This window comes from Diabrotica virgifera, chromosome 8 (genome assembly GCF_917563875.1).
Source record: "Diabrotica virgifera virgifera chromosome 8, PGI_DIABVI_V3a".
In the NCBI taxonomy this organism is placed as follows: Eukaryota; Metazoa; Arthropoda; class Insecta; order Coleoptera; family Chrysomelidae; genus Diabrotica; species Diabrotica virgifera.
This window is the reverse complement of record NC_065450.1, coordinates 175,170,721-175,198,700: the sequence shown is the minus strand read 5'-3', so window position 1 is coordinate 175,198,700 and position 27,980 is coordinate 175,170,721. Positions and strand designations below refer to the sequence as shown.

The following is a 27,980-nucleotide window of genomic DNA, read 5'->3' as shown; positions in this document are numbered from 1 at the left end:
TGAAAATGGACATGTATCATTCTTATGGCAGGATCATCTTAAAACAAAATTATAGTGAGATTTTTCCACCCCATAATAATTTTATGGGGGTTTTGATCCCTTAAACCCCCCCAAACTTTTGTGTACGTTCGAATTAATTCATTATTGTGGTACCATTAGTTAAAACAACGTTTTTAAACCTTTTTTGCCTTTTAGTATTTTTTCGATAAGCAAGTTTTTATCTAGATGAGGCTTCTTTTTTAGTATATTTACATAAAAATTTTATGGAGTTTTGTTCCTTTAAACTTTAAACCCCCCAAATGTTTGTGTACGTTCTAATTAAACTATTATTGTGGTACCATTAGTTAAACACAGTGTTTTTCAAACTTTTTTTGCCTCTTAGTATTTTTTTGATAAGGCACCTTTTATCGAGATGTGGCTTCTTTTTCAAAATATACCTAAAAATGTAAATTATAAATACATTTTCAGTTTATTAACAGGTCTCTATAATCGTACTTAACCATATACAAATATGTGGTGGATTCGATAAATATTCAAATATCTCGATAAACACTGGCTTATCGAAAAAGTCCTAAGAGGCAAAAATGTTTTAAAAACAATGTGTTTAACTAATGGTGCCACACTAATAATTATATTGGAACGTACACAAAAGTTTGGGGGGGGGTTAAGGGAACAAAACCCCCATAAATTTTTTATGGGGTACACAAATTTCACTTTAATTTTTATTTAAGATGCTGCTGCCATGAGAATGCCACATGTCCATTTTTAATAAAAAATCTAAGAGTTTTCGGTATGAAAAAAAAAATGATTTTCATTTTGTTAGTTCAAAGGCCTGTAACTTTTTTTGTGTGCACTATTGTATATAGGTAAGTGAGGTTCAATCAACCTATTTTTGACCCCAGAATCTGTGGTATAATTTATGACCAATCTTTTCGGCAAAAAATGTTATGTACATGTCATAATTAAGAGTACATTTTTGTACAATAAACGAACCTTTAGGTAACCGGTGATTGTATCGCTTTCTCTAGTAATGGATTCCAAAATGAACAAAAGCAAAAGCATCAACTAGCGTAAGTGAATCTAATTCACATTTGGGTAGGTACTTTGATTTACAATTTTAATATTTCCCAAAGTTTGTTACAGAAACTAATGGGAGTATGTATGCAGTTGCCTTCACCGCTGATTTCTACATTACTCAATCTTTGTACATTTTTTTTAATAAATAATTTAAAATTACTCGAATTTTTATTATGTATTAACTTTGTTAACACACCCATTCGCAAAGCTAAAAACTCTAAAAATTTTTAAGAACACGTGAATATAATATCTACTGTGGAAAACCATGAAAAGTTTAGTTAAAATAATACTTGTAAAGCACGCCATTTAACTTCTTTAATAAAAAAAATTATAATTCAAAATCACTTGGGACAATTTTTCGTCTGATGAGAAACACAATGTACCTAATCAATTTTTATTTTATAGTTGATAAACAAATAATTGATGTCTTTATTTACATTAAGAACGTGACATAAACTTTGCGCTAGTTGGTTCGTCGCTTTCCATGAGTCGTGTGAGTTTGCGATGAGTTCGCTGTAAATATATTTTCAACGAACTGTACGCGAACAGTTCGGCTCGCATATGTGTACCCAGCTTAAGATACGATATCTACCAACGTTCTACTGTACTTTGAGACTAACCATAGTCTCTGTTCGACCAACTCTATTGGTAGCCACACACATATATCTACCGGCATCTTGCAATTGTATATTGTCGAATTGTATATATCCTCCTTTGGCGTAAAATCTGGGCATATCACGTCCTAAAGACGACCATGAGATGTCGATGGGTTGCTCGCCAGTGGCGCTGCAGTTGATATGAACGTTATCGCCTGGATGGAGTACTTGTCTAGACGGAATCAAGGTAATCCTTGGAGGGTCTAAAAAAATTATATTGTTTTTAATTTTTGTAAAATGAATGACAGCAGAAATATTCGCACGGCACTAAATCTGGCGGAATGCGATGAGTGGTCAATGAATTGATCTTAATTGACGTAAATCCTCATGTGCAATGGTCTCAGTAAGGAAGAGACCTGTTTGCAAGCAATACCTCATATTTGTTCCTGCAATTTATGTCGAAATAGTCCATGGCATAATAAAACGCCAGTTTTACCATTTCCTTTTTCCAAAAAAAGAGACATCGTCGCCTCTCGGGCTGTTTGTTCTGATGGGTTGTGGTACAAAAAATGAGACATATCAAGCTCTCTAAAAATGATATCAAAATACGTACCAAATCATATGAGCTTTTACATCCAGCTCATACATTTTTACATAAAAGTGCAAAACCATTAAAGATACTTATTGTCACCATACGTACCTATGCCTGGGTCCTGTTCAATCATTGTATCGGTGTGTATTGCTCTCACCTTCAATTTGGTATTGGCCGATTGACTTGAGAATTGCCTCCACCGCTCAGTGAATTGAAACTCAAGTGCATAAATACGGGTGATTTTCAAGTCTTCGGTTTCCGATGACTTGAAAATTTAGTTTTTATGTAACCACCAACAATATTTTGGCTTTTACAACATCGTATAGCTATTACTTACAAAACAAGCAATCATACAATACTAAATATTTTTATAATTTTATACATAGAAAAATTCCTTACCTAGTACCAGAAGATCAATATAATCGACATCTGTGCCGTTCCTGGTCTGTAACTCACAGTAGTACCGTCCTTGGTCCTGTTTTTGGACGTTTCTAAGGTAGAGGACCTCTCCGTTTTCTTGGTCGTCGAACATAACTTTGGTACCAGGGGGATCCTCTCTGTACCAGCGGATAGTGGTGGGGTAACTGGGATTGATTACTCTGCAACGAAGGTTGACGTCCATGCCGAGAAGAGCTTGTTGTTCGTTCTGTTCGGCTTTGATAGCAGGCGTTAATACGTGATCTTGAAAGAGATTTAATCAGCATTTTAGATCAACAGCCGACTAGTTCATTTAAAATGACTAGGCCCGGACATGTCAATAGATACGTTAAAAATCAAAATCTCAAACAAATAAACATATCCGACTCATTATCTGATTAAAAGTTTCTCAGGTCAAGTAGACGAAAATTCTATTAACGTTAATCCCTACATCAAAGAATTAAAAATACTATTATCTAATCTAACAACAATGGAGTTATACCCTATTCCACGAACATACGCCTGTTTTGGATTACTTCGACAACGAATATTTTACTGTGCAAAATAAGAAGAACGAAAGTAGATTGCAAATTACATTGTTGTTTATTGGAATAATTATTAGCGCCATTTACTTTCGTACTTCTTATGTTGCACAGTAAAATATTCGTTGTCGAAGTAATCCAAAATAGGCGTATGTTCGTGGAATGGCCCCTAGTTGTATATAAAGCTATAGACGAGCTAAGTATTAGTCTGTAAGTTATATAAAAGATAAGCAAATTATACTTACGTAAAACCGTGAGATAAGCTTTGACGTTGAAGACTGGTCTGGCACTGGAATCGAAACCTGTGCACTTGTATTCTCCTGCATCGTCTTGCTTAACCTTGTCGATGTACAAAACTCCATTTCGTTGGATAGAGTTGGGAGGCAATGAACGACCCTCTGGTCTTGACCAAATTACTTCGAAGTTTGAACCTTAAAATGCAGAAAAAGAATATGAATGGTAACCCCTCAGTCATGATACTATAAATAACAAGTATCATGCCCTCAGTGGTAAGAGAGCCTACGCTTTGACCCAAAGGTCGTGAGTTTAAGTCCCGGCCGGGTGGGAAATTTTACATAAGTACAATGACGAACATGAATAAAAAATTTCATGACATTTTGAGCAGCACGCTCACCTCTAATAATTTTTTTTCATATACAGCACGACCAGATTCACTTTGTTTTTGAGATTTGGATGCGCACTCTGTTGTTGACGTTCGATTTTTCCATATTTTCTGAATTTTATTTTGGTACCGTGTAGATATTTTACTTGGCGAGAGGCAGTGGCGGCTGGTCAGGGTCGGCAGTGCCGACCCACACATTTATGGACACATAGATTTTTTTAAATATTTAAGTTAATCAGAGTTGATGATATTCGTTTCTGTGAAATGAAAACATTGTTTTTAAAAGAATTCGATCGATCCGATACGTTAAGTGATCCCTGTGCGCTGTGCGTAACTTTTTTAATTAATGACCCTAGCCATGCACCCGATTGCGATTGTGTGAATTCTTATAAGGCCCGCTTCGGCAAGCCGTCCCCAGATTGACCATTTGCTTGTTATCTATGGAATATTAGCCGATATGCAACCAATTATACATTATGGAATATTAGCCGATATGCAACCAATTATACATTCCCCGTATTTATTTGAATGGTAAGTACGGCAGATAAACAATCTGCCGAGCGGTGATCTGCAAACGGCAACAAGACACGTACCTATAGACCGGGCGTATCTGTAAAAATATTAGTATATTAATTTGGACGTTGAGAGGTGTCTCATATTTGTTTGCAGAAATTGCTTGAAAATAACTCATATAATAATATTTGAGTTATTCTCCCACTCAAAAAGGTCCGGAACATTGTTTAAATAATCAAAATGCCAAAAAATGAAGGAAAAATTCGATTTGTTTCTTCATTTTTTGATTATAACTTTAAAAGTATTCATTTTCGAGAAAAGTTGCACTCACATAAAAGTTGTGTAATTGAATTTCCTACAATATAGGATTAGTTAAAAATTGTCACCCTTGTTGCAAAATAGCAATAATTGCGAAAAAATCATAAAAAACAAGTATTCGCATTTTACCATACACTTACGACCTTCATAATTTTACCCAGAAAAACTATATCATATAATAAAACAATACCGTGACCTTCGTAAGATCGGTTCAATAGATTTTGCAATCAAGCTTTCGCAAAAAAAAAATTCATTTTTTCAAAATGTTGCAGAACTGAAAATATAGCAGACAGCAAGTTGAATTTATTTTTACGTGGGACCGTGCAAGTTCGGCAAAGCGACCCCTATTTCTACGCTCTGTACTATTATTCGCACTTTTAATTATATTGGCCAATTATATTAGTCCTGGTTGCTGGATAATTGTCAAGGCCATAGTCCAAAAAAATAAGATGCAGGTTATGTTAAGCAAACGGAAATAATTGTTTGTAGTAAATAAAATTAGTTATTAAAATGCAGTACTGCAAGCAAAATACAATTAATTAAATTTACCTTTATATAATAATTGCATATCATATCAATATTGTGGAGCAATATATAATTTTTTTGCTTCAATGACAGAAGGTATGAAATATAAGTCAATTTGACAATTTCAATTGACAATATGAATTATTTAAGATAGTTGCAATATTTCTCCGCGACTCGCGCACGGTCGTTTCTCGTTTCCCCTTTCTAAGTACTTGCACACCGCGAATAGAAGAATACTGTACCTTTCTTCTATGTACTTATATGTAAAAAAAATCGACTTGCTATCTGCTTTATTGTCAGTACTGCAACATTTTGAAAAAATTAATTTTTTTTGCAAAATCTATTGAATCGATCTCAATGAAATATACAGTATTGTTTTATTATATCATAAAGGTTTTCTGGTTATGAAGGTCGTAAGTGTAGCATAAATGGTTGAAAAACGTAAAATGCGAATACTTGTTTTTTTCGCCATTATTGCTGTTTTGCAACAAGGATGACACTTTTTAAAATTTTTAACCAATCCTATATTATAGGAAATTTAATTACGCAACTTTTATGTCAGTGTAACTTTTCTCAGAAGTGAATACTCAAAAAACGAAGAAAAAAATCGAATTTTTTCTTGATTTTTTGACATTTTGATTATTTAAACAATGTTCCGGACCTTTTTGAGTGGAAGGATAACTCAATTATTATTTCCAAAAATTATTCATCATTCTTTAATCAAATAAAATAAGAAAATGGATTAACAGTTTTATATGCTGATCTAAATATTTTCGGAAGGTGGGATAAGTTTCAAAATATGTTTAATTTTATATACTGCAATTCATTAGGTATAACAAACTGTTCCCGAAATTAATAAATTATTGTGCTCAAATGTGGGCAAATTCTGCCTCAAATGAACGGGATTTCTCTTGTCTCAAAAGAGTCAAACTATTGTCGAAACACCATGAAACAAGAGAGAATGTCAAACTTGTCTCAAATGTCAATAGAAAAAAACTTTTAAAACCTCTCCAAAACAATAATAAATTTTACAATGACGTTATAACCCATTTTGCTACTTCGAAACAACATTAACTAGAGTTAATTTATAAACAGGTTTAGGTTCTAAATTTATAGGAAAAAACAAAAAAAAAATAAAAAAAAAGAACCAAAAATCTTCTATGAAATTGAAGCCTTTTAATTAGATGGCATACCTATCTGAGGAGACAAAACCTTGCCGACCCTGTCCCTAAAGCCACGAGCCGCCACTGGCGAGAGGTTACCAAAATAAAATTTAAAAACATCATGTCGACACCAGTTCGCATCCAAATCTCAAATACAAAATGAAACTGGTTGTGCTGTACAGGGCGAATAATTAATTATGTCCAATCTCCGAGTTGTAGATTCTAGACCTTAAAATATTAAGATTTAACCCAAATCACTTAAGTAAAATATGGCTCCTTACTGAGTTACAGGGTGTTTTATTTAAAAATTTAAAAACTATTTTTACCCAGTACTTTAAAACTATTTGACGTATCCTTATCATACTTGGCAGAAAGTGTGGCTATTATATACACCTTATTAAATTATGACAAATAAACGCTTCTAGCTACTACCAGAGGCATACGACAGGATATAGTGAATGGTTGACCCTTCCCAAATTCTACGCTACTGGGGGAATTACTATTTTAGCGCATTTTTCGATTCTCCAATACTTTCTATGTAAATAGTATACTCTTCATTGGTAACGATAAAGTCATTAGCTTTCGATATATAGTGGCGTCGAATTTGGAAAGGGTCAACCATTCACTATCCCCTGTCGTACGCATGTGGTAGTAGCTAGAAACGTTTATTTTTATCATAATTTAATAGGGTGTACAGTAGCCACACTTTCTGCCAAGTATGCTAAGGATACGTCAAATAGTTTTAAAGTACTGGATATAAATAATTTTTAAATAAAACACACTGTAAGGCTTTGGCCACACGGGCGATTTTTTACGGCGCGATAATTTACGGCTCCCATTGGTTTGACTACATACTTCACCAATTTTAGATGAAATGATTTGGTGGAGGAGGTAGTCAAACCAATGGGCGCCGTAAAAAATCGCCCTTGTAGCCCAAGCGTAACTCAGTAAGGAGCCTTATTTTATTTAAGTGATTTGGGTTAAATTCTATATAAAACTCTGAATAATGCAAGAAAGGAATGCAAACCAAGGCTAAGACTATGTAAGGATAAGGAAGGACACATACAAAAGAAGAAATATTGAAAAGGTGGGTGGAACACTATAAAGAACTACTTGCTATCGAAGTAGAAGATCCAAATCAACCACCCCCGGGAGCAAGCAACAATACACCATTAGAGTGTAGACGAGGATGGGAGAAAAATAGGTGCAGCAAACTGGCAATGGATAGGACTGACTGGCGTAATAGTCATGGGAAGATCGAGGCTCTTTCATACGGCTGTAGCACCATTGATGATGATGATTTGGGTTAAATCTTAATATTTTGAGGTCTAGAATCTACAACTCGGGGATTGGACATTCTTAATGATACACCCTGTATAGTACCTATATATTTAATTATTTACCATCTGATTTTCCAATGCTGCACTGTAACTCAGTTCTATCACCTAAAAGTGCTCGGAATGTTTGAATCCTAGTGGGATAGTAGGGCCTCAAGGTGGGGATGTAATGTGATTTGGATGGTTCGTTGTCTTCCAAGCCTCCTCCTGAGCCAGAAAAGAAGTCTTCATCGTCTTCACCTAAGAAATAATTAATATTGCACAGAACGTAAGAAATATTAAATATATTGGTTTTGGTTATTGCATTTAATAAAAGGACTAGGTATTTGTTAATTAAACAGTAAGTTAGCAAATTGAAAATTTTATTATAACTTATTTCCGTTTCCGTTATTGTCGAGGCCTCTGCACCATACAGCAAGACTGGAAATACAATAGCATTTTAGCAGCCGTATTTTTAGTGGGAAAGATACCTGTCGCAATGGGTGAATATATTTCTCATGTTGTTAATGTTGCTCTGGCCTTTTTAACTTTAGATCGTATTTCGGTAACGACTGTTCCAAGGTATACGCATATGAGTTTACGTATTTATTTAAGGCTGTAGGCTGCGTATAACGTCACGCCGTAGGAAAATTGTTCATTTTCGTTACTCTTAATAAACTTTGAAGGACAAAAGCTATCTTGCAACCGAAAATAGTTAAAAAAGAGTAATTCTAAAACAACCTCAAATTACGGGGTGAATTGAAGTGACCACCGACGTAGCCGGTTGTCTCCTATAGACGCCGTAGGCTGCGTACAGCGTGTATTGGAGACCATCGACTTATCTACAGTGCACAGATTCTAAAGGTGCCGATGGGGGATGGCGTCTATGCGCAGTATTATAGTCGGTGTATGAGAAAGTATTCGAAATATTGAAATGACAAATTTTATAGTATTTGCTATTTCATTGTTTCGAATACTTTCCCTCTCATGCACCGACTATAATACTGCGCATAGACGCCATCCCCCCACCGGTACCTTTAGAATATGCAGACACTAGTCTGTACCTAAGTTCCAAAGAAGGGTAAAGCAAATCATACTTACGTATAACCGTGAGATAAGCGTTGCCGTTGAAGACTGGTCTGGTACTGGAATCGAAACCTGTGCATTTGTATTCTCCTCCATCTTCTTGTTCGACCTTGTCGATGTACAATATTCCATTTCGTTGGATAGAGTTGGTAGGCAATGAACGACCTTCTGGTCTTGACCAAATTAGTTTTAAGTTAGAACCTTGAAATGTAGAAAAAATATTAATGGTTTGCTGTTATCATTAATATATCTAAGACCACATGCCACGTCTCTTTATCAAACCTCCTCTGTCTTACTATCCTTCTTGATACGAATTTGTCATCTCAGTGGTGTCTACGCTAGCTTGGTATTGTTCTTCCTATCTTTATCTATTAAATTTTCTCTTTTATAAGATTTTCACTTAATCTTATCTATAACAAGTTTATAACTTTCTTCAATTTTGGTATTGATCGTTATTGTCTGAATGTGCATTTTTTTTGTCTTCAGTATTTGAGAAGCGAAGCTTTCAATGCCAGTTTTGGCGAAGAGGAGTAATTGGAAAAAATGAACGTAACGAAGACAGAGCATTCGTTACAGTTTACTTCAACTTCAATTACATTAGTCCGACATTTACTGCTTAGATTGTGAATAAAGCAAAGGTAAATAATATATCTTCGGTTTCAATACCCTGTAGATTATCGAACGTTGGCGATCATATTGGTAATAACAACTTTGTTGTTGGCATTCGCCAACAATAACTGATATACTCAATAACATCCAAAGAGGAAACATAAAAATTAAAAATTTCCTGACATATTTGAGCAGCATGCTCACCCCTTATATGGTGAATTTTTCCATCCAAACATATATTTAATTTTATTATTTACCATCTGATTTTCCAGTGCTGCACTGTAACTCAGTTCTACCACCTAAATGTGCTCTAAATTCTTGATTACTAGTGGGATACTCATCGGGTCTGAAGGTGGTTGTGAAATGTGGTCTGGATGGTTCGTTGTCTTCCAAGCCTTCTCCTGAGCCAGCAATGATATAGTCTTCGTCGTCTTCACCTAAGAAATAATTAATATTGTAAAGAACGTACCTAAGAGATTTTAAGATATATTGGTTTTAGTTATTGAATTTAATAAAATGACAATTTGCCAATCAAATAGTAAACAAACTGAACTATTACAACAGGGTGACACTGCACAAAAGAGATCTCAGAAAAATAAAATAATTGTAGGGGAGCCCAAGTGGGGATTTTTGCAGTTACTCGAGCGCGTCAGATTATCATATGGGGAGAAACCTGGTACCCTGCAGATGTACCTCTACCTCTACCATACATTGGCTCTTAACACAGGGAAGTTAGTTAAGGGGGGCCCGAAAGAAAATCTATCCTTAAAAATACTCGAAATTGTCATGCAGATTAAGATAAGGTAAGTTAATAGACAAGGCGAAAACGGCGGGATCGTTAGAAAAAATATTCCCATGAGATTTTTTTGCATAATCACATTCGTGAGACATCCCAGAATTAGATTCAAGAAGTCACCCACGTGAAAAGTGGTCCAATTTTCTTTTAACAATTTTTTTTAATCGCAAAAATCAATATTTTTGTCCCGTACAAATTTTTGTTAGCTTTTCTGGACCATTCTGGACAAAAAAGTTCTCTTGTAATTTTTCTCTAAAGTTGGTCGTTTTCGAGTTATAAACAATTTAAAATTGAAAAAATGAAAAATGGCGATTTTCAAGGCTTAATCAATTGGTTAATTGGTATTATGAAAGTTAGGAAGTGACTAATTCAAAGTTTAAAGCCCCCCTACAAGATCCTGAAGAAATTTTTGTCATAATTTTATTGCTAAGCTGTTATTTTTAAGTAATAATAATGAGCGCCAGCACGTATTAGGCGGCCGTCTATGGTGCGTGCGAAAGAGATTCCAATGGGGCATCTTACTCGCACTCACATTTACAGCCGCGTCAATACACTTACGGCTTATTGTTAATAATTAAAAATAACAGCTTAGTAATAAATTAATGACACACATTTCTTTAGGATCATGTGGGGGAGCTTTAAACTTTGATTTAGTCACTTTCTGACTTTTATAATAATTTTAACCGAGTTATTAAGTCTTAAATATGGCCATTTTTGCATTTTTCAAATTTTAAATTGCGTAAACTCGAAACCCATCAACTTTAGAAAAAAATTACAAGAGACATTTTTTGTCCAGAATGGTCTAAAAAACCTAAGAAAAATTGTCCAGACCAAAAATAATAATTTTTGCAAAAAAAATTGTTGAAAAAAATTTGGACCACTATTCTCGTGGGCGACTTCTTGAACCTTATTCTGGGGTGTATTACAAATGTGATTATGCAAAAAAATCTCATGGGAATATTTTTTCCAACGAACCCGTCGTTTTCGCCTTGTCTATACCCAAGCAGCAAGAGTTAGTCGAATATACGTCGATACTAAGTCATTTGTAGACCTTGACGTCGATCGACCTTAAAACGACATCGATTAGGTGTCGATTTGTAGACGTCTTTTCGACATCATAATATAGACGTTGATTTAACGTCGATTGTAGGGCGGTAGAATTTATCGACCAAAAATGAACGTTGAAAAGACGTTATGAAAGTAACCATCAATATTATAGTTATTTGATATAGAAATATCTATAAATCAAACTGAAAATAGACATTAGACAAACGAATGCGTAGGTACTCTATAATGTACCAATACTTCGCGCGTCAATTCTAAAGTTTAGTTCAAAGTAAAAACACAGTAAAACACCAGAGGTACAAAGCAAAACAACATTATTTTAATCGTTAGACCTATAAATTTAATATTAGTACCTATAACAATGGGTGCATTCAGCAGACGCAATCGCTAACTAATCGATTAGTAATCGATTTGTGATTTACATGCTAAATGTCACAATTTATGTGGCATTCAGCAGAAAATCACTAATCGATTAGTTAGCGACTGTGTCTGCTGAATGCACCCAATGATTTCACTCATCGATCTTCAAAAAACTTATCATTAAATAAATTCAAATTTTGCGCGAAACTTTCTCATTGAGTTGTCATAACCACTCATAACGGCGAAAAAGGTCCTGTCCACAGAATATCGAGTTCATTTTTTTAACCAATCAAATTATTATTACTTTGAAATACTATGTAGTGATTGGCTAAAAAAAGTCTTGCCGCTATCTGTGTATTTTGGATGACAATTGACGTTTTTGACAGTCAAATCAAACAAAATGGCTTTGTTGGTTATGGTGGTGTATGCCGTCTTCCGTTAGTTTACGTTTTCCTGTTTTTCTTGATCCATCGTGTTCAAGGAGTTCGCTTTTTTCCATCCATTGGCTCCTCGTTTATTAAATTAGTTTATATTTGGATTATTTCATCGTCTTTTGGTAGGCAAGAAGCAACTGAAATACAAACACCGACTCTGAACGAGTCTCTAAATTTTGATAATAGTCTTCAGGATACAAATGGTAAGTTCTTTTATTTATGGGAGTAATTTTGCACAACACTACCTTATTGATTTGCCAAAAATATTGTTGGTTTAAAGCACACCGTAAAAATTGACTTGAAAAAGCTTCCAATAGTGTAACAAATCATCTAATTTTTATAGTTGTTATTACTGATACTATTAATGTAAATGGTCAAATTGTGTTTTCCCCAAACTTACAATTTTTTATGGGCATAGGTACAACCAACGATATAGGTACACAATGTTAGCATGCATTCATTATAAGTATCAATGAATAATTGCAAAAAACTAATGGAAAACCTTCTGTACTTTATTCAATGTGTTGTAAATATGTTTTGTTTCTAGGATTGAAGGTTCTACTTAAACATATATTAACAATTAAGGAACAGAACAGAAAAATTCTAAATATTTTGGAGAAATCAAAACCATTTAAAAATTCAGATTTACCTGATGACTTCAAAATAAAATTGCCAATAGAATCCTTACAAGACCTGGAAGAACTAGAGATATGTTTGGCAGAAGAAGAGAACTTCAACACTTTTGTAAGTTGTATACATCTTGTACCCAATTGTAGAAATTAAGAAAATTTAAATTTTTTGCTGATTTGTTTATAATAGAAAATTATTCCCTTAATAAACTTTCTTTGTATAAATTAAAAGAAATTAGTTGCACCTAAATGTAAAATAACTTTTTTTTAATTTATATTTTTTTAGAAATCAAACTGTGCCTCAATTTCAAACCTGAAAGATGTTACCCAGAAGAATAATAGGATATTAAGATCTCTTTTGACAGATAATATTGCGAAGCATTTTAATTACTTCGGTAACAACTGGCGGCATGACAGAGTATCAAATAAGCGACCATTTAATTAACTGCGCTTAAACAAAGTGGTTCTAGGTGAGTTGCTCTAGGGTAGAGCGCTGGTTAAAACATGCTCCTAACCGTAACAAGAAAAATTACTAATTTGGAATTGTTTTAATTTTAGTTTTTTATTTGATTAAACATGCAAAGGTTTTATAAAGAATCTGTAGGTGAACGCCAAATGTGTAGGAGGGTGGCTAAGGAACTTAAAAATACGATTGAAGGTCTTAATAGTAATTTAAATCAGGCTTCTTCCTTGTTAGTAAAACAGTAGTACATAGTGATACCATTAATATAATTTCTAGTACTGATGTCACTAGAAGTAATTTAAATCAGACTTCTTCACTTGTTAGTAAAACAGTAGTAGATAGTGATTCCGTTAATATAATTTCTAGTACTGATGTCACCAACTCTAAAGTTAGTTCTGAAAATTTAATTAATAGTAATAATATTAGTGAAATTGAAAATGACACGAGCATAGAATCTGACTTTGAAATGGATTTAGAGTTAATAAGTTGTTTAGATAATGCAAGTAACTCCAATAAATTTCAAAAAAAACTCTTACGACTTACATGGTGAACTAAAGAGATGGGCAATTCGTAACAAAGTCACTCATAGTACAGTAACTGATCTTCTTCATGTGTTAGTTCCAGTTCATCCAGAATTACCTCTGAGTTCTAAGACTCTTTTGAACACACCAACTATTATTACCTTAAAAAAAGAACTAACTTCAGGCAGTTATGTTCATTTTGGATTGGAAAATTATCTTAAATTCTATATTTCTACAAATGATTCAATAATTTCAAACGATATTCTAATATCTTTTAATATTGATGGTTTACCTCTTTTTAAAAGCTCTTCAGTGCAGTTTTGGCCTATCTTGGGTTTAATTGTAAATAGCAGTATAAAAGTGAAACCATTCGCTATAGGTGTTTTTTGTGGAAATTCTAAACCTAGCCCACTGGCTGATTATTTGAATGACTTTATTAATGATCTTAAATTTTTACTGGAGAATGGTCTAACCTTTAAAGATAAAGAATATAGGATACATGTTCATAGTTTCATTTGTGATGCTCCAGCTCGAGCCTTTATAAAATGTATAAAATCGCACAACGGTTATTCAGGGTGTGATAAATGTACTGAAGAAGGAGACTACTTTAAACATAGGATGATTTTTAATAACATTTTGGCACCAAGGAGATCGGATCAGTCATTTTTGCTAAAATCTGATCAGAATCATCATACTGGAATTTCACCTTTGGAAGTCTTAAATATAGGATTGGTTTCAAAATTTCCAATTGACTCTATGCATTGTTTATACTTAGGTGTTATGAAAAAACTTCTTCTCACATGGATATGTGGTGACTTGCGTGTTCGGTTATGTGGTAGGGATGTTACAAACATATCAGAAAACTTAATTTTTTATGGAAAATTTGTTGTCTCAGAGTTCAATAGAAAACCTCGAAGTCTTTCAGAGGTAGCTCGTTTTAAAGCAACAGAATTTAGAACTCTTTTGCTTTATTTAGGAGTCCTAGTTTTAAAAAATATTGATAAGGCTATGTATGAACACTTTCTTCTATTGCATTCTTCTGTTAGTATCCTGTTATCTAAAAGGCACTTAGCAAATTTTGGTTGTGATGTTCCTAGAAAATTACTGGACTGCTTTATAACCCATTCCAAAGACCTGTATGGATTAGAGTTTTTAATTTATAATGTTCATGTATTGTGTCACTTGAGTGAAGAAGCTCGGTTGTTTGGTCCATTGGACCAGATTTCTGCTTTTCCTTTTGAAAACTATTTAAATGAAATAAAAAAGTCAGTGAAATCGCCTAATAAACCATTAGAACAATTGTTTTGTCGCCTGACAGAAGCTAATACTATATCAGTAATTAATGATAGTGTCACAAAGAAATGTGAAATTCAACATTTTAATGGTCCACTGTTACATTTATCTTTTAATTCTACTAAACAGTATAATAAGCTTAAATATAATAATATTGTGTATACTGTAGAAGCACATTCCAATGTCAACTGTTATTGTCTAAACAACGAATATTGTGTAATAAAAATTAATAACATAGTTAATGCTAAAAATGAATATTTTTTAATAGGTCAAAAGTTTACATCTTACGAATCTTTCTATAATTACCCTTTTGAATCAAAATCACTTAATATTTGCATCGTAAGTAAACTACTTCAAAATATGGAACTTTTTAATCTCGACAGTATAATTACAAAATGTATGTTATTCCCTCTTGATCCACCCAACAACAGTAAATGGTTATCATTTCCTTTATTATAAAGTAAATATTTTAGCATTATTATGGAAAAAAACAAACTTCGGCAGACTTTTACAAAAATAAATGTTACTTTTAATGGAGGAGGGTATACTTTTAAGAGGGACATTTGGCCATTTATGAAAAAAAATTAAATTCTTTCAAACATTTAGAAATGAGCAATGTAAAAGTACATTTTTATTTTTTCGAATCTAAAATAAATTAAATAAAAATAGTAATAAATTAAAGTCTTCTATCAGATATTGTCAAAATTGTAAAGTGGCAACATATGGTTTTTAAGGGTGCATTTAAATTTAAAATGGTGGGAAAATCAAAATTGTAAACCGTTAAATTCCTTTCATAAATTCTTAACCAAAATACTTCATAGAATACCTCGCATATTTTTCCATGTTGAATTAAAATATCGTTGTCAAAAAATAGTTTGATGAAATTTGGTGATATTTCACTGAAGCGCAATAACTGTCTTTACAAAGTAATTTTTAAGAACGATATTTTATTGCAACATGGACTAAGTAAGATAGGTATTCTATGAAGTATTTTGGTTAAGAATTTATGAAAGGAATTTAAATGGTTTGCATTTTTCGTTTTCATCCCATTTTTAACGTAACCGCATCCTTAAATTATTGATGACTAATTGTTAAAGTTGTCATTTCCTTTGAATCACATCCCGCCATGACTATTTAAACATATTATTTTGAAAAATTAGCTTGCATATAAAAAAATTAATAATTATCTTGTGTTCTGCCGAATATTTGTTTTAAAATTTTATTTCGATAAAAGAATATTTGAAAAACAAAACAAAAATAAAAATTCCAATATTCGAATGGTCGTAAGTATTTTTTTTTAATATAAACACAAGTTTTTAAGGATAAGTATAAAATTTGCAAGATGTTGATGTATAAAATGTAACATCTTTATTTAAAAATAGTCAAAAAATTTAAAAATAAAAATATTCTCGATTATGTTCAAATTTTTAATGAATTAAATTTTTTGACTATTTAAAAAAGTATGTTTTACACATCAATATTTTGCAAATTTTATGAAAAAGATTATTATTAAAAAGTTATATTTATTAAAAAAAAATACTTATTTATGACCATTCAAATATTATTTTTAAATAGCCATGGGGATGCGATTCAAGATTTTCAAAAAGATACATTGTCAAGTATGATACATCACTAGATTTGAAATTTTGTGAAGAACAAAATTGTCACAAAAAAATTATCTCATTTCCGGTTTTTTTTTTTTTTTTTTTTTTTTTTTTATTTAACGTCCTAATTTATTTACAATCTGTAAAACAAGTTACAATAAGTAAATGTTGTAACCACTAGTGTAGGTGACTTGGAGAAAATGATTCAATAATCATTTTCTTTACAAATATTTTACATAGATATAAAATTGTTTGTCTCTGGGAATTACGGCACATATAACTAAAATCGCGATGGTAAATCACTAGGTGTATTTCGTCTAAGTCTCCGTCTGACTGGTTGGCTCATCAGGTTTCTGGCTAGTACATTTGGATGTTGTGCCAGTCTGTCTTCGTATTTCTGTGCAAAGTTGGTAATTTCTTCTTTTACTGTTGAAATTTCTAGATCGCGTCTAATAATAATATTTGCAACATACCATGGGGCATTTGTGATTATTCGAAGAACCTTCGACTGGAACCTCTCCAAGATTTCGATATTGGAGTTTGATGCAGTACCCCAAAGTTGGATCCCGTAAGTCCATATTGGCTTCAAAATTGCTTTGTAGACAAGTACTTTATTTTTCATCGAAAGTGATGATTTGTGACCAATCAGCCAGTAAAGATTGTGTAATTTGAGACCAAGTTGTTTACGCTTCATAAAAATGTGTGTTCTCCAGTTTAATCTTTGGTCTAGATGCATTCCAAGGTATTTGACTGTTGCTTGCTGTTTTAGTTGGTGGTTGTTGATATATACAGGCGGGCAGTGACCTTTACGGTTTGTGAAGGTAATATGAACCGACTTTGTTTCATTTGTTTGAAAACGCCACCGTTTTAACCAAGTTTGCATTTTGTTGAGGCTGGTTTGCAGAAGTTGAGAAGCTATCCGTGGGTCCTGATGTACTGACATCACTGCTGTGTCGTCTGCATATGTAGCTGTAGTGGTTTGAAAGTTTGTTGGTAAGTCTGCTGTGTACAATAGGTATAACACTGGCCCCAGAACACTGCCCTGTGGAACTCCAGATCCAACTGGAAATAGAGACGTGCACTCATCTCTATGTTGTACAAAAAAGTAACGGTTATGGAGGTAGGATTTTAAAATTAGGAAGTGAGTGAGAGGAAGCATATTTTTTAATTTGTATAGAAGGCCTGTGTGCCAGACTTTATCGAATGCTTGCGAGATGTCTAGAAAAGCGGCAGTGCAGTACATTTTGTCTTCCAATGCTTGATTAACAGTTCTGCATATCCGATGAACCTGTTCTATGGTTGCGTGTTGGGATCTGAATCCAAACTGGTGTGCAGGGATTAGTTCTCGATCTGATAGGAGTGGTTGAATTCTTGAGAGTATCAGTTTTTCTAGGATCTTTGACACTATCGGCAGTAAGCTTATGGGTCGATATGATTTGACATTTTCCAGCGGCTTTCCTGGTTTGGGAATTAGTATAATTTTTGCGACTTTCCAGAGGAGAGGGAAATATGCGGTTCTTAATACTGCATTGAATAATTGAGTGAGGTACACAATTCCTTTCCTGGGTAGTTGTTTAATAATTTTACTGGATATAAGATCGAAGCCTGGGGACTTTTTCGATTTAAGATTTTGTATTATTTTGATCACTTCATTTACCTTAAACTTTTCCGGTGGAAGTTCTAACTGGTATGGAAATTCTAAAAATTGTTGGATGGATGCTTCAAAGTTTTGATTATTCTCAGCAGGGAAAGGTTGAAAGACGTCTGTGAGATATTTTGCAAACACTTCTGATTTTTCTTTATTGCTTTTGGCCCATTCGCCGTTTTCTGCGCGAATAGGAGGGTTGCTTGATTGAGGTCGTTTAAATTTTTTCGTAGCCTTCCATAGAGAATAGTCTGTAATTTCTGTTGCTGATAGGTTGCTAAGATATTCTTTAATCCCATCGTTTTTGTAGTTATTTAGGAGAGTTTTAAGTTGAAGTGTAGCCTGGTTGAGTCTGGTTTTGTCCTGAGGCGCGTGCGTTCTTTGCCATGTTTTTCTTAAATATCGTTTTTCTTTGATTTTTTGTCTGATTATGTTTGGTAGCTCTTGTTTCATGAGCGTCGTGTTTTTTAGGGGTGTTGTTTGCCAGATTGCTTCCTGTATAATTACGTTAAAATTTTGTATGGCTTCATCTATTTCATAGTTTGTTTTTAAAGGTATGTTTAGGTTTAGGTTGTCCTCAATCACCCGCCGAAACCTTTCCCAATCCGTATATTTGTTGTCCAGTTTCGGTGGTAGCTGTACCTCAACAAGTTCAGTACTTATCGTGATTAATACAGGCGAGTGATCCGAGGAAAGGTCAAAGCAAGATTCAATTCTTTGCGATCTTTTTGGAATTCCCTTTGTTATGCAGAAGTCAAGTAGATCGGGTATTTTGTTCACGTCGGTTGGCCAATAAGTAGGTTCACCACTGGAAATATACGAGTAGTTGTTACTATTCATAGCCGCTAGAAGCTGTCGTCCTTTTGGGGTGATTAATCTTGATCCCCAATGTGTATGTTTAGAGTTGTAATCTCCTCCAGCCAGGAATCTGTTACCCAATGTTTTAAAAAATTCTTCAAATTGTTCTTTTTTTATCTTGTGTATTGGTGGGCAATAGACTGCAGAGATTGTTAGTGAGCCATGCCAATCTTCAATAACTATGTTAGTAGCCTGCAAGTAGTCTTTTTTAAAGTCATTAGTCTCATAGTGTTTGATATTGTTTTTGATTATAATAGCAGTTCCACCATGGGCTGTACCATCTGGGTGTCTAGTATTGTAAGTTGTGTAGTTAGGTATTTTAAAGTAGCTTCTACTTGTGAAGTGAGTTTCTGATATTAACATTATATCAATTTCGTGACTAATGATGAAAGTTTTTACCTCAAGACAATGTTTGGCAAGCCCGTTGGCGTTCCAAAGTGCAATTTTTAGTAACTTATTCATTTTGTTAAATTATTGACGACTATCGTTAGGAGGTTTAGCAGTGTGGACAGTTGTTCCGCAAATCCTTTAAACATCGATTTTAGTTCAGACAGGTCGTTAGCAGGAGTAGGATGCGTTAAATTTGGTGCTTGCAAAGTATTCTGAGATGTGCTTGCTTGAGGTAGTTGGTTTGTTACTGCTTGTGAGTAGCTAATGCCTGGATTGATGGTTCTTCCAATATTACTCGTTAGTGGGGTTGTAGGTTGTTTTTGCCGTAGGGTTGGATATGTTTTTTTCTGCAGTTCCTTATATATAGTACATCCTTTATAATTTGCCGGGTGGTTTCCTTCGCAAAGAATGCACTGAACATCGTCAGATCTTTCTTTTCTTGTACAGTGTTCAGTAGCATGATCTCCGGTGCATTTTACACATCTGGGCCTATGTTGACAGTATTTTTTTGTATGCGCATATCTTTGACATCTACTGCACTGTGGAATTTCCCTCCTTGTGTATGGTGGTTCAAATTTAATTTTGTAGTTTAGCAAGTGTTCAACGTCGTAAATTGTTTTATTATTTTCTGCTGATTTTAAGTCAATGAAGAACATTGATAAAGGTTGCTTAGTTTTGTAATTTTTAATGTTCCACATATTTACTACCGAGTGCCCCAGCTTTTCGATTTCTTCTTTTAATTCTGTCAGATTGGCTGAGTAATGCATGTTTTTTAATACTACTCTGAAGCTGCGTTCGTCACGAGGCCTAAATGTATGGAATTCTGTTTTTTTCTCAGTTAAAGCTTTAGTTATTGTACTATAATTTTCTTTTTCTTTAGGTTGTATTTTAACTTGATCGTGATTTAAAACTTTGATTTCGTATCCATTTTTGGCTATATTATTTAATAGTGTGGTGAGTGGGGTCACATTTTTCACTCCATTTACAAATATGGGAGGTGGTTTTGAGGTTTTTTCAGTTTGAATCTCAGTTCTTTCAGTTTGAACTTCTTCATTTTTTGCTTCGTTATCTGCGTCGTTAGACAACTCCTCAAATCGATTTGATGTATGAACAGGTGAATTTAGCCAGTAGTCATTAATTTTGGTCTGTTTAGTTACTCTGTGTTCAGGGCTAAGTCTGACTCTTTTCCTAGTGTTTTCTACAGTTTTCCATTCTTCGTCTTGGCTAATTTCTTGGCTATTTTTGTTTGGCAAGGCTGGGATATTGCTAAAGTATAGGGGTTGTTGTGTTGTTTGGTAATATGGTGTGGGTAAAACCTGAGGAAATGAAACGTTACCTTGTACTAGTTGGTCGTTGTTGATCTGAACTTGCGGAGCGTACGCCACTGGCTGAGTTGTAAATTGGCCTGGCTGAATCATCGCTGGTGTTGGAACTCCGTATAAATTCTGCTGTGGCTGTGGCTGCATCGGTTGAAACGGCGAAGTAATATTGTAATCCATTTCGCTGAGAGTTTTTTCCGTTTTGTCATTGGAATCACTTTCAATTTATCAATAATAAAAACTGAGTTTATTATTTTTAAAACAAGTACCGGGTCATTCGAATATATGATATTAAAAACACATTAAAATAATTAAAATCACATTAACGGTTACAGTATAAAATATTTTAAAATTTGCTGGACGAAATGCGACCGCTTTGGTCTAAGGTTTGTGGTCGACTCTGATTTCCGGTTAAACCGGAAGTAATAATTGAAGCACCGCCAAAAGCTGAATATTTATGTGATTTCAAAATAATCGGTTTATTAACAAAAAAGTTATTCACTGTTACCTGATCTCGTCACCAGGTATATCTTAGCCACCCTACCTGCCATTTGCTTTACAAAGTTTCTTGTATTTTATATCCATATGTCATTTTACAAAGTTTTTTGTATTTTATATAATAAAAGTTTTGACAGAGTTTTTGATTTCTTTACTATTTGACACAGGTTACGTTTGTTAGAGCAGCAGTTGCTAATCGGAAGACACATGCCCTGTTTATTTTTTAACTTGAAAATGCTAAAAATGAAGTGCATGTACATCCAATTGACGACTGAAAGCTGCCATTCGAAGAAACTATACCTGCGATAAATAACTTCCAACGTCTATTGTACGTCTATATAACGTTATCAGTGAGGTATATCTCGTCGTCGATTAAACGTCATAAGTCGACGTCGTTTCAACTATGACATTGTGCCGTCGAATTCACGTTGAACCGACCGTTGTTTCGACGTATTTGGACGTCGAGTAGTGACATACATTCGACGTCTCTTCGACTGACTCTTGCTGCTTGGGTAAGTACATGCAAAAGAGTGTATATTTGAAAAATCTGATGAGTTGAGCTCAAAAATATATATATATATATACTATATGTAAATATACTATATATAGTATATATATACTATATAAATACTATATAAAAAAAAGAAAGTAAAGAAATGGGTGAGTCAAAAAGTTTCACAAAAAAAAGCGAATATTTCGCGAAATGAACGTCAGATCGAAAAACTAAAAAATACGTCTTCCATATTTTTCAAAAATCTATCGAATGGTACTAAACATGACCCCCACGGAGAGGGGTGGGGGTAAATTTAAAATTTTAAATACAAACCCTGCGATATTTCGCAAAATGAACATCAAATCGAAAAACTGCAAAATACACTTTCAAAATATTTTTGAAAAATCTATCGAATGGCACCTAACTCGACCCCCCACGGTGTTGGGGTGGGGGTTACTTTAAAATCTTAAATGGGACCCTCAAATTTTTATGCAGATTTGGATTCTTTATTGTTGGAAAATTAAATTAAAAAATGGAAAGTCCCCACTAAAATGTAAAATTTTACTTAACTTTTGACCTACTAATCACAACCCAATAGGTCCCCATAACGCTCGAGTGACTGCAAATTTAGCATACTTTGCTCCCCTACCATAAACAATGACTTGAAAAGAAAAACCTTAATGAAGAACAAATGGTAAATGAGATAAGGGTGAGGGTAGTCAGATATGGCGATATCACTCTTTTGTCCAAAGGTCGGAAGAATCAACAAATGGTCAACGGCATGAGACAACGAGGAATCATGCTTTAAAAACTCATACGAGTATACAGAACATATTACAATAATTGTTCATTGAATTATTCATTAGAAAGGTCGGACAAATATCCGACAGGGGGGGGGAGAACATCACAAGATTATAAGGCTTGCTCGGGCTTAACTTAGAAATCCTTGTATAAACCCTTACATGCTAAGAAAATGACAGCTTTACAAATTTTGCTACATGAAATGTAAAAAGGTTTTGGACATTGGGTAGCAGTGAGACACAATAGTCAGGATTTGGAAAATCTGCATCTCACAATCACGGAATGTTTGCCAAAATTTAGAATTCGGAAAAGGGTTGGGCACTATGGAACTGTTAAAATAACCAGCATATAGGTGCCTAAGGTGATAACGGCCAGATAGCCAAACGGTGCGAGGCATTCTATCTAGTGGATCTGAGTTCGAACTAATGGCCCGGTGAACAGAAAAATTAAAAGGCTAACGCCGTTGTATAAAATTCTAACGATCTACTGCTTAGTCTGGACTAAGTAGGTGTCTGCTAATGGCAATGGAGAGATAATCGTGGACAAAGAGAGTATCAATAATACCTGGAAAAATTACATACGAAATTTATTTTTTGATGAGAGGGAGAACCAGTCCCCAATACCTACGGAAACAGGACCACTAGTGGCAGAAATAAGAGCAGCCATAATATCACTAAAAGAAGGGAGTGCTCTCAAGGACCAGATGGAGTACAATCTGAATTTCTTAAACTTCTTGATGATGAATCTTTAAGAATACTAGAATACTATGTAAAATCTTCAATAATATCTATGACACAGGCAATATCCCAACAGATTGGCTAGTTTCAGAATTTATTATCTTACCAAAGAAACAGGGAGCAAAAAAGTGCGGAGAATATAGGCTATAATAAGTCTAACGAGCCATACATTAAAACTTTTTTCTTAAAATTATACATCGTAGAATATACAAGCTAAGCGAAGAGAGAATACAAGACACACAGTTTGGATTCATGAAAGGCGTATAGGTACAAGAGATGCACTGTTTAGTCTACAGGTATTATTTCAAAGATGCAGAGATATGACTTGCGATATTTACACCTGCTTTGTGGACTACCAAAAAGCGTTTGATACAGTTCCGAAAAATGATGGATGTTCTAACAAAAGCCCAAATGGATGATAAAGACCGGCGTATAATACAAAATTTATACTGGAACCAATCAGCCACAATAAGATCGAATCTTGGAGGTGAATCAATGGAAGCGATCCAGATTCTACGAGGCGTTAGACAAGGTTGTATACTTTCACCTATATTATTTAACCTATATTCAGAGGCAATATTTAGTGAAGCCTTGGAAAATTGCGAACATTGAATACTTCTAAATGGAGAACGCCTAAACAACATCCGCTAAGCACACGACACCGTTATTTTTGCAGACAGTTTGAACAGTTTACAGCAACTAATAAACAAAGTAAATGAAGTAAGTGAAAGATTTGGACTTCAAGTAAATATATCAAAAACTAAATTTATGATCATCAGCAAACATAAAATTAGAGACGCCGAACTACATATTAATAATACAGCAGTGGACCGAGTAAAACAGTATAGGTACCTATCTTGGAACAACAGTAAACAAAAAATATATGGGATCACCCACAAAAAATAAAACGTAGAATAGAGAAGGCTAGGAGTACATTCAATAACATGGCGGCTAGGAGTACATTCAGCAACATGGCCAAACTCTTTAAAAGCCACAACCTTAATCTGGAGATAATATCTTCTCAATATTGTATTACAGAGTTGAATCCTGGACACTCACTGAAGCAATGGAGAAAAAATTTGAAGCCTTCGAGATGTGGCTATACAGGCTAATCCTAAGGATATCATGGACGGGCAAGATAATTAACGAGACCGTATTACGAAGAGTGGGGAAAGAAAGATAGGTGATGTACCTATACCATTAAAAGGAGAAAGTTAGAATATCTTGGACACATAATGAGAAACGACACTAAATACAGATTACTGAAGGTAATCCTTCAAGGTAAAGTATTCGGAAAGCGAGGAATGGGAGAAGAAGAATATCATGGTTAAAGAACCCGAGAAAATGGTTCTCCACAACAACAACTAATCTATTTAAAGCTTAGTTAATAAAATAATTATAGCCAGAATGATCGCCAATATTCGAAACGAATAGGCACTAAAAGAAGAAGAAGCAGGTGTCTGATCGGCCTATGTGGGAACAGCAACAAGGGATATAAAGGCTTGCGGCTCAATGATACTCCCCTGTAGATCCCTACCGGAAGGAAGATGACGCCTAAAAAGCGGTGTATATATACCTATCTAAGGTGATTAGGGCATTTTCAACGATAGTAGAATCACTTAATCCAAGTCAATAAGTATGGAATTCCTCGTAGAAGTAATAAAAAAACATTAATTATATATCGCGGGTGAAAAGCCGCTATCCTGGGGCTCAGACGAGTAGTTTATTGATGATGGTAAAACCATCAGCTACAGAGAGATTATCAATAATTGGAATGTGAGTCCGAGGACAAGCCAACAGTTATTATCACATTATGTAATCACACATTTTTTGTTTGAATAGATAGAAAGATAATAAAAAGAAAGATAAAGAAGTAAAAATAGCACCTGGAAAACAAGCCACAAAAACAATCCGTGGAGTACCTAATAGTAAAAGTATCACTTTATACAGCTGTGACGTCTGACCACTAAAAGAAAGAACAATGGCAACGCTGAGAGCAACGACACTTTAACCAACGAAAATAAAAAGGGACCTTTTACAGCATAGTGCCGAATATTACCTATACCGTTGATTGATGTATTGGAGCCATATCAATATTTCAATCAACGCCTATACATATATGGAGCAGAAGTATGGCCATATTACAAAAATAATAGGAAATAAAATAGGAACAGTTAAATTGGATTTTATCAGAAGATGTCTACAACTTACCATAAGGGATATAATAAGAACATAGGAAATATGGATCAGAATAGAACTAGAATGCTCAATTACAAAAAAGTTAGAAAATAGAGTTCTACAGTGATACGAGCATGTACAAAGAATGCCAGAGCACAGGTATAATGATAAAACTTTTGTATTATAATATTATATAAAAATTATTTAGTACATTAAAAACATGTCATGAGGCTGAATAGCTCATAAATGTAAAGTCCTGTGATCATAGATCACTTGAAGTGATTGTTGACAGAGCGATGACACAGGACAAGGACATGAGGCCTCATGGTAGGGGTTAGGTCAAGTAACGACAATAGAGCAATGACTTTGAATTATAAAATATAATTATTGAATAAAGTACTATAACAATTCACAAGACCTTAAACATTATTACATGGCGCAGTCTAGTGGAAAATAAACCAAAATCATGGAAGTGAGGTTACCAAATACATTGTCATTTGAAGGAAATGTGGCCGAAAATTTTAAAAGATTCAGACAAAGTTTTGAAATATATCTGATGGCCTCTGGAAAAAGTGGTAAAAGTGATGACGTTAAGGTAGCAATTTTACTCAATCTAATTGGAGAAGAAGGCATTGAAATCTATAACACTTTGGAATTAACGGAGGCCCAAAAAGGCAAGCTAGCAGATGTATTGGAAGCATTTGAGTCTTATGTCACGCCTAGAAAAAACGTGGTCTATGAAAGATATGTGTTTTACAACCGCATTCAAGAAGAAAGAGAGCCGTTTGACCACTTTTTAACAGATTTAAAAAACAAAGTAAAAAATTGTGAGTTTGGAGCAGAAGCATCTTCAATGGTAAGAGATAGAATAGTATTAGGCACTAATAGTAAGGATGCACAACAAAACATGTTAAAGACCATTAATTTAGATCTGGCTAAAGCTATTGAAATATGTAAAATGCATGAAATATCCCAAGCTCAAATAAAAGAAGTTCAGAACAGCTTGGAGAAGGTTAAAATTGAATCAATTGGGAGTAAAGCCAAGCAGGGGCAAAATTCAGTCCAAACATTCAGGAGTGCAAATTCTAGAGATGAATATAGCTGCAGAAACTGTGGGAGAGTCCATGGGCCAAGGAGGTGTCCAGCATATGGAAAAAAGTGCAGAAAGTGCGGTAAAAATAACCATTTCGATAAAGTGTGTTATCATAGCAGGTTAGTGAGAGAAGTACAAGTGGAAGAAAGTGAAAATAACGAGGTAGGTGATTTTATGATATCATCAATCACTGTTAATGAAATCAAGAATAAAAATAATAAAGACTGGATCGAAAATTTAAAAATTAGTAATGTTGATATACCTTTTAAAATAGATACAGGGGCACAGGTTAACATTTTGCCTAATGGTTTTGTTCAAAAAGTTTGCAAAATTAATGATTTAAAAGATATCCTAGATCAAATGGGCAGGCGGAACGAGCTGTTCAGATAGCTAAAAATATTCTCAGAAAGTGTGGTGATCTTCAGTTAGCTTTATTAGAATATAGGAACACACCACTGTTAGGATCAGACAAGTCCCCAGCACAACTCTTGAATAGTCGTAGACTTAGAAGCAAACTTCCAGTCTTACATGAAAAATATTTACCAGAACAAGTAGACCTAACAAGTGAAAAGAATAAATTGGATGACAAAAGAAAATTGTACAAGCACTACTATGATAGAAATACAGCTGCAAGAGAAGAATTAAGTGAAGGCGATAACGTTGTTATAAGGGAAGATGGGCAATGGAAACCTGCTGTGGTCAGGCAATGTTTACAAGAGCCAAGATCATATGTTATTGAGAAAGAAAATGGAACATTGGTAAGAAGAAATAAATATCACTTGAGACCATCTAGTAATACGCCTAAACATCACATTAAATTAGAAGATGATCTTGATGATAATCAGAGTAACAAACCTTCAACATCAATGGCCTGTGAGAGTGAAGTACCGAATCAGTTTCCTACCAGAGGTAAAAGAGTAATTAAACCCCCAACTCGATATAATGATTTCGAGATGTACTAGTTTTGTAATCACTTAATATTATTGTTAGTCGTAGGTAGTATTAGTATTTTATAATATTTTATTCTGAGTTTATTGTTGTAAGTTCTCTGCTTTATAGGAAGGGAAAGATGTCATGAGGCTGAATAGCTCATAAATGTAAAGTCCTGTGATCATAGATCACTTGAAGTGATTGTTGACAGAGCGATGACACAGGACAAGGACATGAGGCCTCATGGTAGGGGTTAGGTCAAGTAACGACAATAGAGCAATGACTTTGAATTATAAAATATAATTATTGAATAAAGTACTATAACAATTCACAAGACCTTAAACATTATTACAAAACATACCTAGGATACTTTTGGTATAATCATCACCATATGAAGATTGTAAAATTAAATATATAGACAAAACGATTAGATTTATGTTTTTTGCAATCATTTTTAATTAATATTTAGCACGTTTAAATTATAAATAATTAAAGCC

At 34.0% G+C, this 27,980-nt stretch overlaps 2 protein-coding genes across 3 annotated transcripts; one reads left to right on the top strand and one right to left on the bottom strand.

Annotated features, from left to right (window-relative positions):
- Positions 1 to 1,405: 1,405 nt before the first annotated feature.
- LOC114328913 (basement membrane-specific heparan sulfate proteoglycan core protein-like) lies at positions 1,406 to 27,980 on the bottom strand. Its single transcript, XM_028277901.2, has 7 exons — positions 27,845 to 27,980; positions 9,634 to 9,813; positions 8,783 to 8,968; positions 7,769 to 7,942; positions 3,470 to 3,655; positions 2,665 to 2,946; positions 1,406 to 1,936 (listed from the first exon to the last, which is right to left on the bottom strand). The coding sequence occupies exons 1-7, from the start codon at positions 27,933 to 27,935 to the stop codon at positions 1,677 to 1,679; spliced, it is 1,359 nt and encodes a 452-aa protein (XP_028133702.1). The 5' UTR covers positions 27,936 to 27,980; the 3' UTR covers positions 1,406 to 1,676.
- Positions 11,878 to 16,623, top strand: LOC126890506 (uncharacterized). Of its 2 annotated transcripts, none has more exons than XM_050659498.1 (3): positions 11,878 to 12,234; positions 12,579 to 12,775; positions 12,947 to 16,623. In XM_050659498.1, the coding sequence occupies exons 1-3, from the start codon at positions 11,961 to 11,963 to the stop codon at positions 13,103 to 13,105; spliced, it is 630 nt and encodes a 209-aa protein (XP_050515455.1). In that variant the 5' UTR covers positions 11,878 to 11,960; the 3' UTR covers positions 13,106 to 16,623. The 2 variants fall into 2 exon arrangements, with proteins under 2 accessions (XP_050515455.1, XP_050515454.1); XM_050659497.1 differs by having other exon boundaries at positions 11,899 to 12,234.

Coding starts and splice junctions, on each gene's coding strand:
- LOC126890506 (XM_050659497.1), top strand. CDS start 13,621: ATGCAAGTAACTCCAATAAATTTCAAAAAAAACTCTTACGACTTACAT.
- LOC114328913 (XM_028277901.2), bottom strand. CDS start 27,935: ATGATTGCAAAAAACATAAATCTAATCGTTTTGTCTATATATTTAATT. Junction 9,814..27,844: donor TTATACCAAAAGTATCCTAG/GTATGTTTTGTA, acceptor ATTATTTCTTAG/GTGAAGACGACGAAGACTAT. Junction 8,969..9,633: donor CAGCACTGGAAAATCAGATG/GTAAATAATAAA, acceptor CTACATTTCAAG/GTTCTAACTTAAAACTAATT.